General features: G+C 39.2%; 1 protein-coding gene across 2 annotated transcripts in view; it reads right to left on the bottom strand.

Moving 5' to 3' along the window:
• POLA1 (DNA polymerase alpha 1, catalytic subunit) overlaps nt 1-16,345 on the bottom strand; it is a gene marked incomplete at both ends in the record, with an annotated part of 204,290 nt that overhangs the window by 179,162 nt on the left and 8,783 nt on the right. For both annotated transcript variants that reach the window (XM_080364084.1, XM_080364085.1), the window contains 5 exons: nt 2,902-3,040; nt 4,245-4,319; nt 11,680-11,796; nt 12,251-12,363; nt 15,828-16,006. In XM_080364084.1, coding sequence (XP_080220210.1) covers nt 2,902-3,040; nt 4,245-4,319; nt 11,680-11,796; nt 12,251-12,363; nt 15,828-16,006 — 623 coding nt within the window. The remainder of the gene's footprint in view (nt 1-2,901; nt 3,041-4,244; nt 4,320-11,679; nt 11,797-12,250; nt 12,364-15,827; nt 16,007-16,345) is intronic.

The raw sequence follows: 16,345 nt of genomic DNA, 5'->3' as shown, positions 1-16,345 counted from the left end.
GGATAGTCCAAGATCCAGACTAATCCTGCCCAAACTGAGTAACTCCCTGGGCTCTAACTCCCCAGTCAGAAGCCCAGTAACATTGGGACTCTTTAACACCAAGTGAGAGAGGGGAGATTGGTACTGAGGCCAAGAAGATGTGTAATGCAAGAAATATACTTCAGGAAGCTTTATACAGAGTCATAGCAGAGAAAGGTATAAACCAAGTGAGCGTAACTCCACCTAAACTAATATACCACCTCTTAGCATCTAATCTTGTAGTCAATCTGAAGGGAGAAGGCTTCATAAAAATTAACTTAAGTGAAACTTTCATTACACAGAAGTTTTTTAAACACTACAGAAAAGGTGGCCAGAGTGCTAATCAAAAGACTATTGACCAAACAAGAACAAGAACATGTGACTCACTGAAATGCACTGGATAATTCATTTAGATGTAGTCCTTCAGAAATACGATTATGGAAATAAGGAGATAGAGGATGATATAAAAATGTCATCCTAGCCTGGTAATATAAGCTATCCTAAAATGTACAGAGGACCACAGAAAACTCTTTAGACATAAAGTGTAAAAGAGGTAAAAAATTATCTAGATAGACAAGGTGGGGGGGGCGGGAGGAGGAGGAGAAGATGATGTTCACCACCCATTATCATTTGAATATTTTGGTCTGTAATTCTTCACTTGCTTTAAAAAATAAGTGATCATTCACAAAAGATGCTGCTGAGATAATTCACTACACGCAGTTAGAAAGAAGCAGAGGTTACATTTCTGAGTGGTTAACTTTTTGACAACAGCTGTTGGTAGACCTGGTTATCTTACTCCCTGCAAAACCATTTAACCCCTCTCTGGAAACCCACATATTTTACCTTCTCTATTTTTCCTAGCTCTAAATGCAAGCAGGTAACTGATTAAAATATTTTCATTTATAAAACACTAATGATCTCTCCGAAGGAAGACAGGTGATCAATTACTTAACACCTTTTTTCTTTGATCTATAATATCTTAGTAACTAGAGCTTCTAATAGGACTCCACAGAGCAGTGGTCTCCAAAGTGGGGTGCTGGCACCCAGGGGGTGTATAAGACAATCCATTATGGTGTGGGAAAAAAAATATTGTTTGTACCATTAATAAATAAAATTAATACTTTTTAAAGTATTTATTTCACATCTCATGCCTTTTTAATTTCTATTTTTGTGTTTATTTTATAATGCACATAATACATTAGTAGAGTAGTACATTTATATAATTTATAAATAAATATCTATGTATTGGGGGTAAATGCTCAATTTTTTACTTACAAAGGTGCACAATCTAGCAATTTTGGAGACTGCTGCTCTAGAAAAGCTCTAGTGCTGTCTAGCACTGACACTCAAACTGCAAAGACAGCTTCATTATGAATAGTGATAGTTTCTGGAGAAGGTGTAGGAGTCTGATCAAATGGCTTGAGACTCACTTATTTTAAACCTCGCAGGTAGACTTTTCACCCCTAAGACCCTCTATGGGAAGTGGGGAAGGGAAGCTACACAAAAAAGAACCAACCTTCTGGTAAACTAGATACACACACATAAACTACCTTTGGGGTACATAATCCAGTGCAATGACTACAGAAATTCGCATAAATATAACTACCCAGCTTAACAGACAGTTTTCAACAAAGTGAGCATGCCACAATGTTTAAATGAGCAATTCTGGTATCAGGATATGGTCTCACTCCAGAACGTAGAGGCTGTAATTGAGATAAGGGAATGGGAAAAACAGAGCTCCCTTAGGTTAGCATTTAACTCTGGGATGGAGCAGTATCTGCACTCAGGCAAGGTAGTCTAAGGGCAGATAATGCACACCGGCATTAAGAAAAATTGAAGACTGCCCTGAACTGTTGGTTATCATTGTCATATCATTGCCATAACATTGCCATAACATAACTGGATATCAGGAACAAAACAGCTCTGGGCTCTTTTCAAGTGAAGAAAATGCCAAAGAAATACAAGGTCAATTACTTGGGCAAAAATTAGATGTAAAAACATAATTAGGCCTTTAAAATCAGTGCCAGTATGTACACTGATGCTTGCCAATGTCTAGTGAAAAACTCATCAGAACTAATCTGTCCTTTGGCAGCCTGGGATTTGTCTTGCCTGTTCCAGCTCAAAATCCTTAGTGGTATCAACTTTGTCAGCGACTGAGCAAGGTGGTGAAGAGGAGAATCCTCCCGGTGTCAGCATTCAATACTATCAATTCTATATTCAAAATGCCCTAAGGAGATTGCACTAATACTATTATCAACTTCCGTGCATTCTTGGGAATATGTGGCACACATTGAATAAAGGTTTCTACTTAAGTCAAAATAAGGCAACATAAGCACCTGTAAGTAGTGCATGCCACTCATGAGGCAGAAAGGATTTCAAACTAAAAAAGCCCTGCACCACAAACTTTTCTAAGTGCCAGAAAAAAAAAAACAACAAACCCACACAAACAAAAAAAAGCCACCTAGCAGCAGTTTGTTCTTAAAAAGATACATTTGCAGAAAAAAACAAAACAAAACACAAATCTTAAGTTATCAAAAGAAAGAGGAATAAATTTCTAGGAAACTAACTTAAGCTCAGTTTTCATGGCTCTAGGGTAAGCACCAAAAAGCAGCTGCTAGGCACTGCATAGGTCCATTCCACTGCCATCCAAAGGTACAATCTCACTTGTACAGCATGCAACTTTCTATGGATAAAGCTCTCACTCAAAAAAAAAGTAAAGTTAGTTACAATTTGTACTAGATAATAAAAATCACACAAGTTAATTGCAAAGTTAATTTACCAAATGATGATTTATCAGTAAAATTAAAATTCTCCCTCTTCCTCCCAATCTATAATTATCTGTGTTTTCCAGCAACCAAGTATTTCACATGCAAACCACCATACGTGGATTTTTTATTTCCAGCCAGCACGGTCCTTTGATCTTCCTGCTCAACAGGAGAAGTTCGAGGCTAGATGTGTTAGTTCCAAATACGTGTGAAAATGTTTGTCCTTTCAGGTCTTGTGGAAGCCGAGGACATTCAGCCTAACAAGTAAAAGAAAGCAGTGAGTCATGTCATCCCACAGAAATCTTCAAGATTGACACACTATATTCAGACAGCACCTTAACAAAACTACACAATATCTGAAATCACTGTAATTTTCCACAAGCAAAGCCTTAACCCATAATACCTTACTGTAATTGAAGAAATTACACTGTTGTGTAAAATAAATACGTGCATAACAAAATCAGGACAGTAATGTAAAGTTGCACTGAAGCAAAAGTTCTTCAGCCATACTGGATATAAGAGAGAAATATTATCATCACCAAAGACTACAACAATGTTCAATGGCCATTCTAACACAGAAACTGCTCGTGTTATAAATTTAATTAGATAGTTACAGCTTTAATATTGTCTGCCATACAAAGACTGGATAAACCGTTTCTGCACAGCTAAAGAAAAATTTGAGAAGGCTAGCAAGTCTCTGTGGGATGCTGCTTTCACACGTAGGACTAGTATTAAAAAATGGCTTAAAAAGGCATTATCTCAGCAAGTGACCGAATCACTACAAAACTGCTAAGTTTCTTACATTCGAAACCAAATCAAGTATTTTTGCTAATTAAGAATAGCTATTGGTTTTCTCATAGGATTTTTTTTTTTCCATCTTCCCTGCATAATTTTACAGCTCTTCAACAAAAGTCTTTCTCACCCAGCTGCTCTTTGCAAGAGCCATATAAACAGAGATATCACCTATATTCTAGACATGGATTCAACAACACATTTAAGGGTAGAAAGTAATTTAGAAAATTTTACAGTATTTCAGGTCCTAATCCAGCACAGCTTAAGAGCTGTTTGGCTGATTAGTTGTTTCGGAACATAGTGTATGTAGAATTTTTTTTTTTTTCTCCCCATGCTTTATTTGCACAAATAGAGCTAATGTTAACAAATCAACATGCTACAGGTTACCCACTAAACAACTGTTCCTGTGAGGGACAAACCAACATACAAATGGTAATGAAAGGCCACAAGCTTATGTATTAATCCCTGAGCATGGCATGGGTGGCAAGGTGCATGTGCTTGCGTCCTTTCTTTTTGTAAATTACAAAACAATGAGCAACTAGCAACACACTGCAACACAGGTAAAGCTACTAATGATCAAATCCAGCATTTTATTTTTTAAGTAAAGTAACAAAATTCTTAATTAGGTAAGAAAGTGTTAAAGTCTTTAATCAGATTAATTATACTCACCGAATATTTAACTTCTAAGTATTCGGATTTGGCTGGAACATCTGGGATCTCAAATGCATAATATTTTTCCACTTTCTGTATTAAAAAAAAATATTATTTTTTCAATATCTCCCAATTGAAAATTCATTCTAATAAGAAAGACAATGAAATAAGGCCCAGCCAAAACATACATCTCAAATACCATGGGCTTGATCATATATTCCCACTTCTGCAACTCACTATAACCATCCAAAGATATTAAGACTCGTTTAGTACTTGTATTTAATCTCATTAGGTTTTCTTAGCATGAAGAGTTTCTACAGAATTGACTTACAAGTATACTAACCATTACAAAACAAAAAAATCTACAAGCTTAACAGCTAAGGAAACTCTGAAATGTTCTGTAAATGCAGTGACTTCACACATACCCTTGAGAATTGGTGGTTGCGGACCACCACAAAAATCACAAAATGTCTGAGATAAAAAGGCACCTCCTGAGATTTTCCAGTCCAACTGCCTTCTGAGAGCTGGGTCAACTAGAGCGAGTTGCTCAGGACCCTCTCCAATTAGGTTTTGAATAACCCCAAGGACGGAGACTCCACGGCCTCCCTGGGAAACCTGAGACAGTGCCTGACCTCCCTTACAGTAAAAAAAATGGTTTATGTTCTGATAAATTTAATGTGTTTCAAATGGTACCTATTGCTCTTGCCCTCCGTTGGGCACCAATGAGAAGAATCGATCATAGCCTTCTTTACTCCTACCCATCACATATTTATATAAGATCTGCACCACCAACCCCCTTCCCCGAGCCCTCTCTTCTCCAGGCTGAGCAGTCCCAGCTCTCTCAGCCTCTCCTCACATGATAAATGCTTCAGGCCTTGTAATTATGTCTGTGGTCCTGTGCTAGACTTGCTCTAGTACGTGCACACCTCATCTATGTGTTCCTGCTCCAGCAGGGGGATTGGACTAGATGACCTTTAGAGGTCCCTTCCAATTCCTAACATTCTGTGATTCTCTTTCTGGGGAGATCAGCTGAACACAGGACTCCACAAGTGTCTCACCAGGGCTGGGTAAAGAGGAAGGACCTACTCCCTCAGATTTGCTGGCAATGCTCTGCCTCATGCAGCCCAGGGTGCCCTGGGATGCCTCTGCCACAAGGGTGCTTTGTTGGCTCTTGTCCAACTGCATGTCTACCAGGATGACCAGATCGTTCCCTCTAAAACTGCTTTCCAGCCAGTCAGCCACCAGCATCTCTGGTGCCTGAGGCTATTCCAGTCCTGGTGCAGGACTTGGTATTTCCCTTTGTTGAATTTGATGAGCCTCCTGTAGGTCATGAGACATCTCCAGCCTGCCAAGGTCCCTCTGAACAGCAGCACAACCATCTGGTATGTCAGCCAGTCCACCCTGTTTTGTATTGTCTGCACACCTGCTGAGGGTGGGCTCTGTACCATCAGCCAGGTCATTAACACAGACACTAAACAGGACTGAACCCTAGGGTACACCACAAGCAACTGGCCTCCAGAGGGACTTCATGCTGCTGACCACAAACCTTTGAGCCCACCACTGCAGCTGATTTTCAGTGCACCTCACTGTCCACTTGCCTAGCCCATACTTCTCCAGTTTGTCTTTGAGCATGCTCTGGGAGACAGTGTTGAAAGCCTTACTGAAGTCAAGACAAACAACAGGCACTGCTCTCCCATTGTCCACCAAGCCAGTCACCTCTTCACAGAAGGCTACCAGCTTGGTGAAGCTTGATTTTCTGTTTCTAAATCTGTGTCAAGCACTCCTAAGCACTTCCTTGTGCTTTGTGTGTCTGTAAAACAGTTGTTCTCACAATTAGTTGCTCCACCGCCTTTTCCCAGGGCTTGCGGTGAGGCTGACCAGCCTCTAGTTCCCTGGAATCTACTCCTCCTTGCCCATCTTGAGGACAGCAGTGACATTTGCTTCCTGCCTGTCCTCAGGAACCTCCTCTGATTGACATGAGTTGTTCAAGAAAATCAAGAGTGGCCTTGCAATGACATTAGCCAGCTCCATCCACATTCATGGGTACATCCCGTCAGGTCCTGTGTCTGTCCAGTTTGTTTAAATGTTCCTAACCTGATCCTCTTCCACCAAGGACAAGTATTCCTTGCTTCAGGCTTTCCTTCTGGTCTCTTGGGGTCATGGATTGCTGAAGGCTGGACTTAGCAGTAAAGACCAAGGTGAAGAAGGCATTCATTGAGTGACTCAGCCTTCTCCATGCCCTTTGTCACCACATCCCCTGTCCCTTTCAGCAACAGGCCCAGATTCTCCCCTAGTCCTCCTGTACTTACAGAAGACTTTGCTACTGCTCTGTCTCCCTCACCAGATTCAACTCCAGATGGGCTCTGGCTTTCCTTTTTCCACCACGATGTCACTCCCATTAGTCTTCCCTCTAATCCTGACCCATAAGCTCCTGACCAGCTCCTTGCCCATCCTTAGGCAGAGGTCCATGCATTCCCACTGCTCCGTCATGTAAAAGGGGCTCCCCCTCCTCACTGTCCCAGCCTGTATTCTTAACCGCATCCTATCCCACCACGTCTCCATGATCCCAGTAGGATCGTAACCCTGTAAATGCACACAGGTCCTCCTATTCTACATGCTTTAGTGTACCTGCACTTCATTGAGGCACCCAAGAGAGCCGATTTCCCAACCCTCTGCCAGCTGTTTATTACATGCTTATAACAGAACCATTTCCATAACAGTATTGTATTTTTAACCTTGAGCGACCTGGGTTTTACTAGGTAAAAAAAACCTTGACTACTTTCTATCTCTAAAAGACAGCCTCAAGGTCAGTACAAGTTGCAGTGAGGTGGAGTATCACTTCTGCTTTCTTCAAGAGCAAGGACGATTTTCCACAACATGCACAGCTTGTCAGTTTCTAAGAATAACTACCTTTATTTGCCAAATAATTACAATATCCTGTGTAACACCACTATGGTACCTGCTGAAATGCTCTGCTCTGCCCTGTAATACTTCACAAATAATCTGCACCACTGTTACATATTATTGTTATTTTGTTGCGCCTAACTAGGCTAGAACATTTTTACTCTTACTACAATAATTCCTAGAGGCCTCTTAAGTTAAAAGTCATATTTTCACTGGACAGTGCACTAAGTTCACCACATTATACACGGAGTCAACATAATATACCACTGAAGTAAGCTTAATAAGAAAAAACAAAGTCACCATAGATTGGAATCAAATTTTGCAGAGCAATTAGATACATACACAGTTAGGTAAACTAAAATTTATTTGGTTTAGGGGCTAGTTTGTGTTCGTCTTTTTTTCTTAGTTTTGTTTGGTTTTTCCTTTAATTAAGAGCATCAGCTACAGCTCCATTGGAGCATTACAATGAGCAGTTAAGTTTGCTCCTGCTCATAACACTGCAGTCCTACTGGGGTGAGAAAAGAGAGGGCCCTCTGCTATCAACAGGAAGAAGGCAAATCCAGAAACAATTACAGCATCAACAGCTACATAGAAGCAGAAAAGAGTATGAGAGCACCACTGTGAAAGTCAGAACAGCATTACATATTAGCATGCAAATGTAGATCTGAACTGCTAAGCCAAAGCAGCACATCACACAAGTGCCACATCATAGCTGTAACATAACAGATGGCGATGCACTGCTTTTAGCACATATTACTGGTGCTTCCCCCTCCTTTTTTTTTTAACTAAAAAAAAACCTCTCTCAGGCTTCAAACAAGTCCTTGTCGCAAATGCAAGCTGAAGATCATGTAAAAATAGTATGCTGCAGTGATTCATCTGTGCTATTCCACAGAGCTCAGCTCAATTACACAAGCTTCTGGTCATAACTGCAGTGAATGAATGCTTTGCTGCCGAGTAATCTGCCCTTCAAGTGGCCCTTCACAGAGCAGAAATGAGCAGCAGTGATTAGCTGCTAAGTTCATAAGTGGAATAAGGCTGCTTTCAAATTGATTTGTGAAGACTTGCTAACTTGGCAGCAGTGCAACCCACTGAAGCTGCAATTAGCAGCAGGTGCAGGAGGAAGTGATAGGGCTTAAGTGTATCTGTTTGCACGGACAAAGTTTGGTGCTGGCAAGGCCAAGATGCACGCACACATCCACAGAGAATAGCCTGTCTCAGGGTATAAATACTGGCCCTCTCCACATTATCACAAAACTCAGTATTCTGAATGAAAGAATTCTCATTGCATGGCAGGTATGCCTTTCTGATTTCCAGCAAGTGGTGGAAGAATAAAAGTTTCTTGGTTTCACAGTACTCTATCAAAACTGAGACAGAATTGCTACATGTTACTCTGAATACACGACAGACAAGCGCTCTGCTCATACGAGCAATATTGCTGTTAGCCTTTACAAAATACTTTAAAACACCAATCCTTAGCAACACAGTAGTGGAACACTGGCTGCACATCACAGAAGTTCTTCTAAAGCAGAGGTGTCAAACATTTTCACCAGCTAAAGCATATTAGCTTTTAACCACATACAGTCACAAGTGTGTGGAGATGACTTTTTAGAAGCATTCACTCAGCTGAATACCACCACCATTTCACTCTGAGAGCCCTGCACACCCCTATGGAAACACAGATTGAAGAGCTGTAAACTACACAACATCTCTGGTGGTACGCCTGCAATGAAAAGAAAGATGACAACTCCTTATGAAAAACTGATTAACAAGGTACACAACCAAGCAAACCAAGGTCTCTCATACAGGAACAAAAGTAAAGGAGGGCCCAGTAATGGGACAACCCCACTACTTTCACAATTATCTTGCAGGCAACAAAAGGCCAGGCTTATGGAGATGCAAGCCTGGCCAAATATGGTTCACAGTATCCTGACGCTTCGTTCACAGTCAATTTTGTGTTAAGCTGGAATACCTGAGTTACTCTAATATTTTCCTTGAATAGTTCTACAAAGGTCCCACCAACAGCTCTGCTCTCCAATACTATCTTTTCTCTTATTCCCCACATTAGTAGTCCCATACCGTCCTGCCAGCTCCCACTTCCACTAAACCCTTCCAGGAGGCTCTAACTATCAAAATCAGCAGAAAATTAGGGCAGAAAAATAAAGCTAGATAGCCTTTTACTATGCAAGTAAAATTGAGTTTAGTGAAGAGTCTGATTAATTCAAAGATTATTTGAATTCTTACTGTTTAGAAACACTTTTGGTAGGTTATTCCAGAGCTGCTCTGCACTTCCAACTATCCTGCCTAATTTATTCACGAATTAAAATTTACAAACTTGTTCTTTTGCTAAAACTGTCCTTTAAATAGCTTTCTTGTTGCTCATCCCCTTTTAATGTTTTTAGAGAGCAAAAAGGTCTTATCATTATTCTTCACTAGGCTAAAAAAAAATTCAAGTTCTTTCATAGTTATCTCTGATATAACTGATTCTCCTTTTGTCTCATCCTTCTAATTACCATCTTTTGTACCTGTTGTTGCTTCAGTTAATCTTTCTTCGTCAGGGTGATCAAGTGTTATAATATTCTAAGTAAGATCTGAATGGTGCCTGTTCCTGTTAGGGATCACTCCTGTGTTACACCAAAGGACCTCAGATGCGCTGTAGTCATATCCAGACAAAAAAATTGGGCCTTTCATCTCAAGCTCTGTGTAAAGTTGGCAAAAAATAGACAACCTTCGAACTAACATCACAAATAACAGTTCCAATACTTCCTGTATACGGTTTACCTCGATTTCAAAAAGCCATCTTTGAAGGTTAAACTATAGTACTCCATTACCTCACTCACACTGTCCTTTCTTAGTACAATGGAGCAAGTGGAGGTTTCCTAAGATGCTGTTAGCAGATCTGTGTCTTTCCAAAGGCCTTTCCCCTCCTTCCATTTCTAGAATACAGGTGGTGTTGGAATCCTCTCTTTCAATCTAAATTTTATTTGCCCTGAGTTTCCTTCCTCAGTCCTGAAAGCACCTTTGACCAATGAGATATTATAAGCTTGTTTTTTTACTTATTGTTAAATTCATTCCTTTCCAATCCCCGTATATAATTGACTAAGTTATAAACAAATACACAAGAGAAATAACACTGATACAATTGAAAAAAGCTAAATTTGCATCAGTTTTGAGTGAAAATAAGCTAGAACAAAAAATAAATTTTTTTACAAAGTTCTAATGAAGCATGCATTTTCCCTGAATGAGGCAAATGATGCTACATGTTCATGAAAAGACGTCATTTCTTGCATGAATTTGTCATTTGAGAAACACTCCTCCCATTTTCACATTAACACTGAAGTACTCTAGCTTTGGATTAGATGACCTCCTGAGGGTCTTTCCAACCTGAATTACCTTATGAACTTCTTTTTATTTTCCCTCACTTATATACTGTTAAATTCCATTCTTCCTGCATTTTTACATGCCATCCCATTTCCTGATCAACTATTGAGGAACAAATCCTATGAAGTCACAAGACTACCAGCCTGGGAAAAGTTACCACTAATTCCACACCACCCAGTAATTACAGTGAAAACTACCTTTGCCAGACTAAAGACAACTTCACAAAACCAAAAATCTTCTGGGCACTTCACTCTGAACAGATCTTTTCCTCTAACTTGTATGTTAGCCACCTTTGCCCTCACATAAACTTTCACCCCCCCCACCAAAAGACAAATGTTCTACATAGATGAAGAAGAAGGCTTTCTAACACTAGCAAACTCATTCAGTCCAAATCTGCAACACTATCAGTGACATCAGCTTTTTTCCTGCAGATTTACAACAGGTATTATATTACTGTGTGTGCAAATTTTCCATTAAAGCAATATTTTGCTTTTCCAAATGCTCTTTTAAGGATTTTCAAGCAAATAGAACACAGAAAAACAACACTATAAGACTATTGCCCATAACTGTAGGCCCACAACTGTTTAAGTTTCAAGACTGGTTGACAGTCCTCAACACTTGCTACCTCCTATTTAAGCACACTGTGACAATTAATGTACCGAACAGCATGCATTCTAAAAAGATATATCCGTAAGGATGAAACATGCCAAGAGATAAAGTTCAACACAATGTTTGGTCAAATGCAAAGACAGTCTAATCTCAGTGCACTGACCTGTCTTCTGGACAATACAATCTTTCACTTTAAACTGACACCATGAGCCGATACCCAGGCTTTAGGTACTGGAACTTCTATCTGTTCTGTATTCTCAAAAACAGTTCAGCAAGCAAAGTCTAACATTCAACTCAGTTTCAAAGAAGCTAATGAACAAGTACTTTCAAACACAGTCTGTGTAAACTTCTGGTGGAGCAATCATGTCATAGATTTACTCTTCTTAAAGGAATATGGATATTTGGGAAGACACCGGCATGGCTTTTACAAGTAGGTACACTTACACACGTCAGGAGTTATATATTTGCATTTCAGCATTAACCTGGACAGTGTTTCAAGAGACTTCCTACCTTATAAACCAGAACAACAGAAAATGACCAAATAGTATGCTTGTAGACAAACCTTGGATTTGAACTTCATGATCTTATACTTCGGTGAAATGCAGTCATTAAATTCCTTGAAAACACTCATTATAGTTACCGGAGTCTCTGTCTCTTTGCCAGTGGACAGGTCGAATTCCTCAAAAACAGAAGTCAGGTTTTATAAATTAACAAAAAATGCAAGCAGACATGATCAATGAGTTGAATTTTGCTTTGCTCTTATGAATCGGGTATCTCTTATTTAAGGTAAAAACTACAATGCAATCAGCCACGAAACCCCAAATCTAAACAATATGATTTGAAACAGAGTGTATAAAAAGCACTAGGTTTTCTAGTAACACCTCAAGACAACTTTATTTCCCAAGCAGCAAGTCTAAAGGTAACAATTTGTCTGCAGTTGTTAGGGTCAGAGAGAAGCAGCAATGCTCTACTCTGCATCTCACATGTGATACACCATGTACACGTTGTACTTCACCACCTACATTAGACAACAATGGCTTTAACAGTTCCCATAAACACACTACTAGAACTCATAACCTGCCATAGCAGAATGAAAGGTATTTACGTTTGACGTGTTTAAAAGATACACTTACTGTCTCACGTGGCAGTAGGTAAACAGTTCTCTCAATATTTTTCACTGTCACACAACAGCTAACATAGGTGTTCGCAGATTCAATCCAAACTTTGCCAAACAAAAACACCACACCTAAGGAAGAAGGGCAGAGTAAAGAATTCAAGATGCAATTCTTAAATTAATCACTCTTTATGTTGCTTAAAGCAGCTTGTTATGCATTCTTGCATAGAAACACAACCATTCTCATTTAGGTCCTTGAACGGCAAATCTTCCTGATGTATCAGCATATTCTAAATTGTTTTAAACACCAGATTTACAAATAGGTAAGTTGTATAGTTCTTCATGCCCCTACCTCCATCACTACAGTAACACCTTGATATGTGAAATTCAAAATGGCATCACACAGCCAATCTCAGAACTCTGTTCTAATATTCCATTTCTGCTTACATTAGTTTGATAATTCATGGGGAAAGGGAGAAAGGAGAGAAGTCAGTGAAAGCTGAAGATAATCAGAATGCCTGTGCTGTCAATCACTCCTGAAACGTGTTATCTAGAATTTTTCATTCTTCAGCTAGACAGACCAGTACAATTAACTCATTTTTCCTACACTTCAATACCATGAGAGCAAGACTCTACTACTAATAAAACCTGTAGAAATACATTCTTAAGACAACAGCTAGAAGCTGATCAACTGTAAAAAGTTTTCAACTATTTTTAACAAATGAGGATGCCAAAAGATGGATGACATTGCAAGAAATCTTGGATGCCAAGACAGCAGTTGTAACCAAGGTAGACTTTCAGAAAGCACATACAGAACAGGACCCAGGACTAGCGTGACTGACTTCCCTATGGACCACATCATCATTTTACACTCACATTTCTGAGCCATGGAGAAGACGGTGTTAGCACAAAATGCTGCAAACTGCTAATCAAGTGATGCTAAACTTTGAAGTAACACAGAACAAAGCTAGCTGACTTTCACATACAGTTTGTGAATTACAAGTAAAATAAACTTTCAAGTACAACTCAAAAACCTGGCTTCACCAGAGTTCCCTTTGAATTCCAAATAATTTGGAATTTGATTACATGAAAGACACTATTCCTACAGTACACTACTGTTAATGAAATCAGAAGTATCAGAGCAGAGACTGGCTCTGAAACAGTGTTTCACATAAGGAAGATTTTGGAACCTGCGTTTCTCCTTGGTCTGACAATGCACAAACAAGTCCTTGGTTAAGAGTTATAATTTAACTTTACCACGCAATCGATCAGAAGTAAAGGCACCTTTCTTACTCCATTAGACCAAAGATAAATCAGTGAAGATGCACGAAGATGGATGACAGACTTGGAGTGACAGGCTAAGAAAAATCATTTCTTGAGTGCTTGGAATAGATGGTAACAAGACTGCTTTTGTCAAGGACAGAGAAGAGAATGCTGCAGTTTTGAAGATGATGAGAACAAGGATACAAGTGTCAGCTGCACAAAGTATCTTAGAGATTTTAACACAGAGGCAATCTTCAAGATTTAGACAGTTTGAATAAAAGGATCTAGAAAGAGTTCAAATTACAGACCTAAGTGACAGGGCAGATGAAGTTCTTCCTAGTAATCTTTTTTTTTCTTTTTTTAAAGGGATAAAAAACTCAAATAGGTTTGTATCCTACAGAAAGATGAAAGTATGGGAGAGACCACAAAACAGGAGTTGGTTGCTTGAACAGCTGGCAATATTAAGAGCATGGAGAAGTTAACCTGTCAGAGGTAAACATACATGCTGGTGAGACAGAAGGAAGGATACATGAGCCAGTCAAAGACAGGGTAAAAGCTTGTCTGGATTGCAAAGACAATCTTCAATCAACTCTAGCATGGACAAATAAGTGGTCTTAATCCCCAGATTTCACAGAATCAGAGTATTTTAGAATGGAAGGAACCTTTGGATGCCATCTAGTCCAACACCCATACAGACAACACCTCCCCCTGGCACTCCACCCCATCACACCCCCTAAAAAAAAAGCAGAGTGAACTTCAAAAAGTTTTCTGAGACATTTCATATGTAAAACCAAGAAATGAGAGAAGAGATATCAGGACCTGTTCCCTGTAAGCTTGATTATGAAAAGAAGAAAGAAAAAGTAGAAGTAAAGCTTATAAAACACAAAATCTGAAAAGAAAAAACACATTACCAATGAACCAAATTGCAAGCAAAGTCAAGAGACAGGGAAAATGTCTTGCAGAAGGGAAAGAAAGGGCAATTTTTATTCGTTATTTTTTTAACATGTTAATAGGATTACAATTCTCAAGTTCTCTGCCTAAGATAGTAAAGGGAGTTATGAAAACTAAGCCTTCATAAAAATCATTAACTTCGAAAGAGTCTTATGATCATGCTATAGTATTTACTCTTCTGGCAATGCATTTGATATCACAGCAAATGAGGCATAAATAAAGATCATGAACATGTTAAACAAAAAGCAGTATCAGAATTTTCCCTTCTACACTACTAATTGAAAACAGGTGCAGTCTTTATTATTCAATCCTGAAAAAGTCATAATGAGAAAAGAACACTCCTTGCATGTAAGGAACAGAAATCCTTTCATAATTATGTTCCATTCAGCAACCACTGACTGAAAGACAAAAAAAAAAAAAAGAAAACAATAGTGGAGTCTTTAAAAGTAGCAATTTTATATTAGAACCATTGATTTCATCAAGATATCTATGATCATTACCACCCCCATCACTAAGCTGTTCATCCCAGCACAGCCTCATATTTGTTTGGCATCCCAACTCACAACAAAAGGTGTAACAGAGAAATATATCTAGCTCAGTGCTTACAGCACCAACGCAAAGAACCTTCAACAACATCTGGAAGAACCTTCTGGTAAGTCTACACAAAGCACAAATTAGAAACTCAAGATCCTAAAGCTGCTGACGAAACAAGAGGATGGATGGGAAGCCCTTAGAACAGACATGAACACAGCTTCTTTCACCAGGGCTGAGATCAGAATGCTGCAGTTTTGAAGACAATGAGATCCAGGATTCACTGCACAAAGTATCTTAGGGATGCTCATACAGAGATAACCCTCAAGATTTAGACAGTTTGAATAAAGGAATCTAGACAGAGCTTATATTTTTCAGGAAACCTTCCTCCCTTGATAGGCACACCTTTCCTTCATATAGAATCGTGCAACTGCTATCATACAGGCTTTTTAATAATCCACAAGAATTTTAAGTTACATTTCCAGAAAGAAGAAAAAAACATGCCCAACTGTTGCACTCCTGAGTAAGAAATTAACAATATCAGCTTATTCCTGAAGCACACAAGATTTCAAGGCCAGTGGGTCACCAACATTGAGAAGTGCCAGTAGCTCCCTTTGTACCTCCCTACTACTATCTCAGACCAAGAGACAACAGTGTAACTTTGCCCAGTCATAATGCTCTGCACTGGGGACAGAGGCACAGAAAGAAAAAAAAAAAAAAAAAAAGGAGATCAATGTACAAGTTATAGAGCACAGAGAGACATCTAGACATAATTTAGGGAAGTCAAAAAATCCTCGTTACACAAAAAGAATCAGAATAATGGCATTTTCTGCCTTTAACTGAATAGTTACCTGGCTGACTGTACTGATCTTCGTAAGCATCCAGCCAATAAAATCTTAAGACTTGATCACCATTTTCCCCATTCACAAGTGGAAGGAGATCAGGGTCCAGCTGAACTTCTGCCACTACTAGATCAGCTTCATCTTCATCAATTCTGTCCCAACATGAGATATCTGGGAGAGAACAACTTCTGCATGGTTTGCAGAAGAAAGGAACAAGAAGTAAAACTGTGCCTTTTCTATAGCCACCATTGTTTCTCTTTTTCCAGCCCTATACTCTCAGGCCTTTTGTTGCTCTTTCCCCTACCAAGCAACATTCCCAACAGGTGGGTTTCCTCAGATTTCTTCTGAAAAGAAGGATGGAGTGACAAAGAGAAAAATCCACATACAAGTATGGTGCTCAACAAAAAACACAAAGGTTTTAAAAGTCATTCACCTGGTATTTCAGCCTTGGTCATTCAAGCCTTCACATAACAAATATATTAATCTATCTGTACAAGTTGCTCAGTGGGAACAGATTTTTTTCAATA

This window comes from Nesoenas mayeri (assembly GCF_963082525.1).
Source record: "Nesoenas mayeri genome assembly, chromosome: 1".
NCBI lineage: Eukaryota > Metazoa > Chordata > Aves > Columbiformes > Columbidae > Nesoenas > Nesoenas mayeri.
This window is presented reverse-complemented; position numbering and strand designations above follow the sequence as displayed.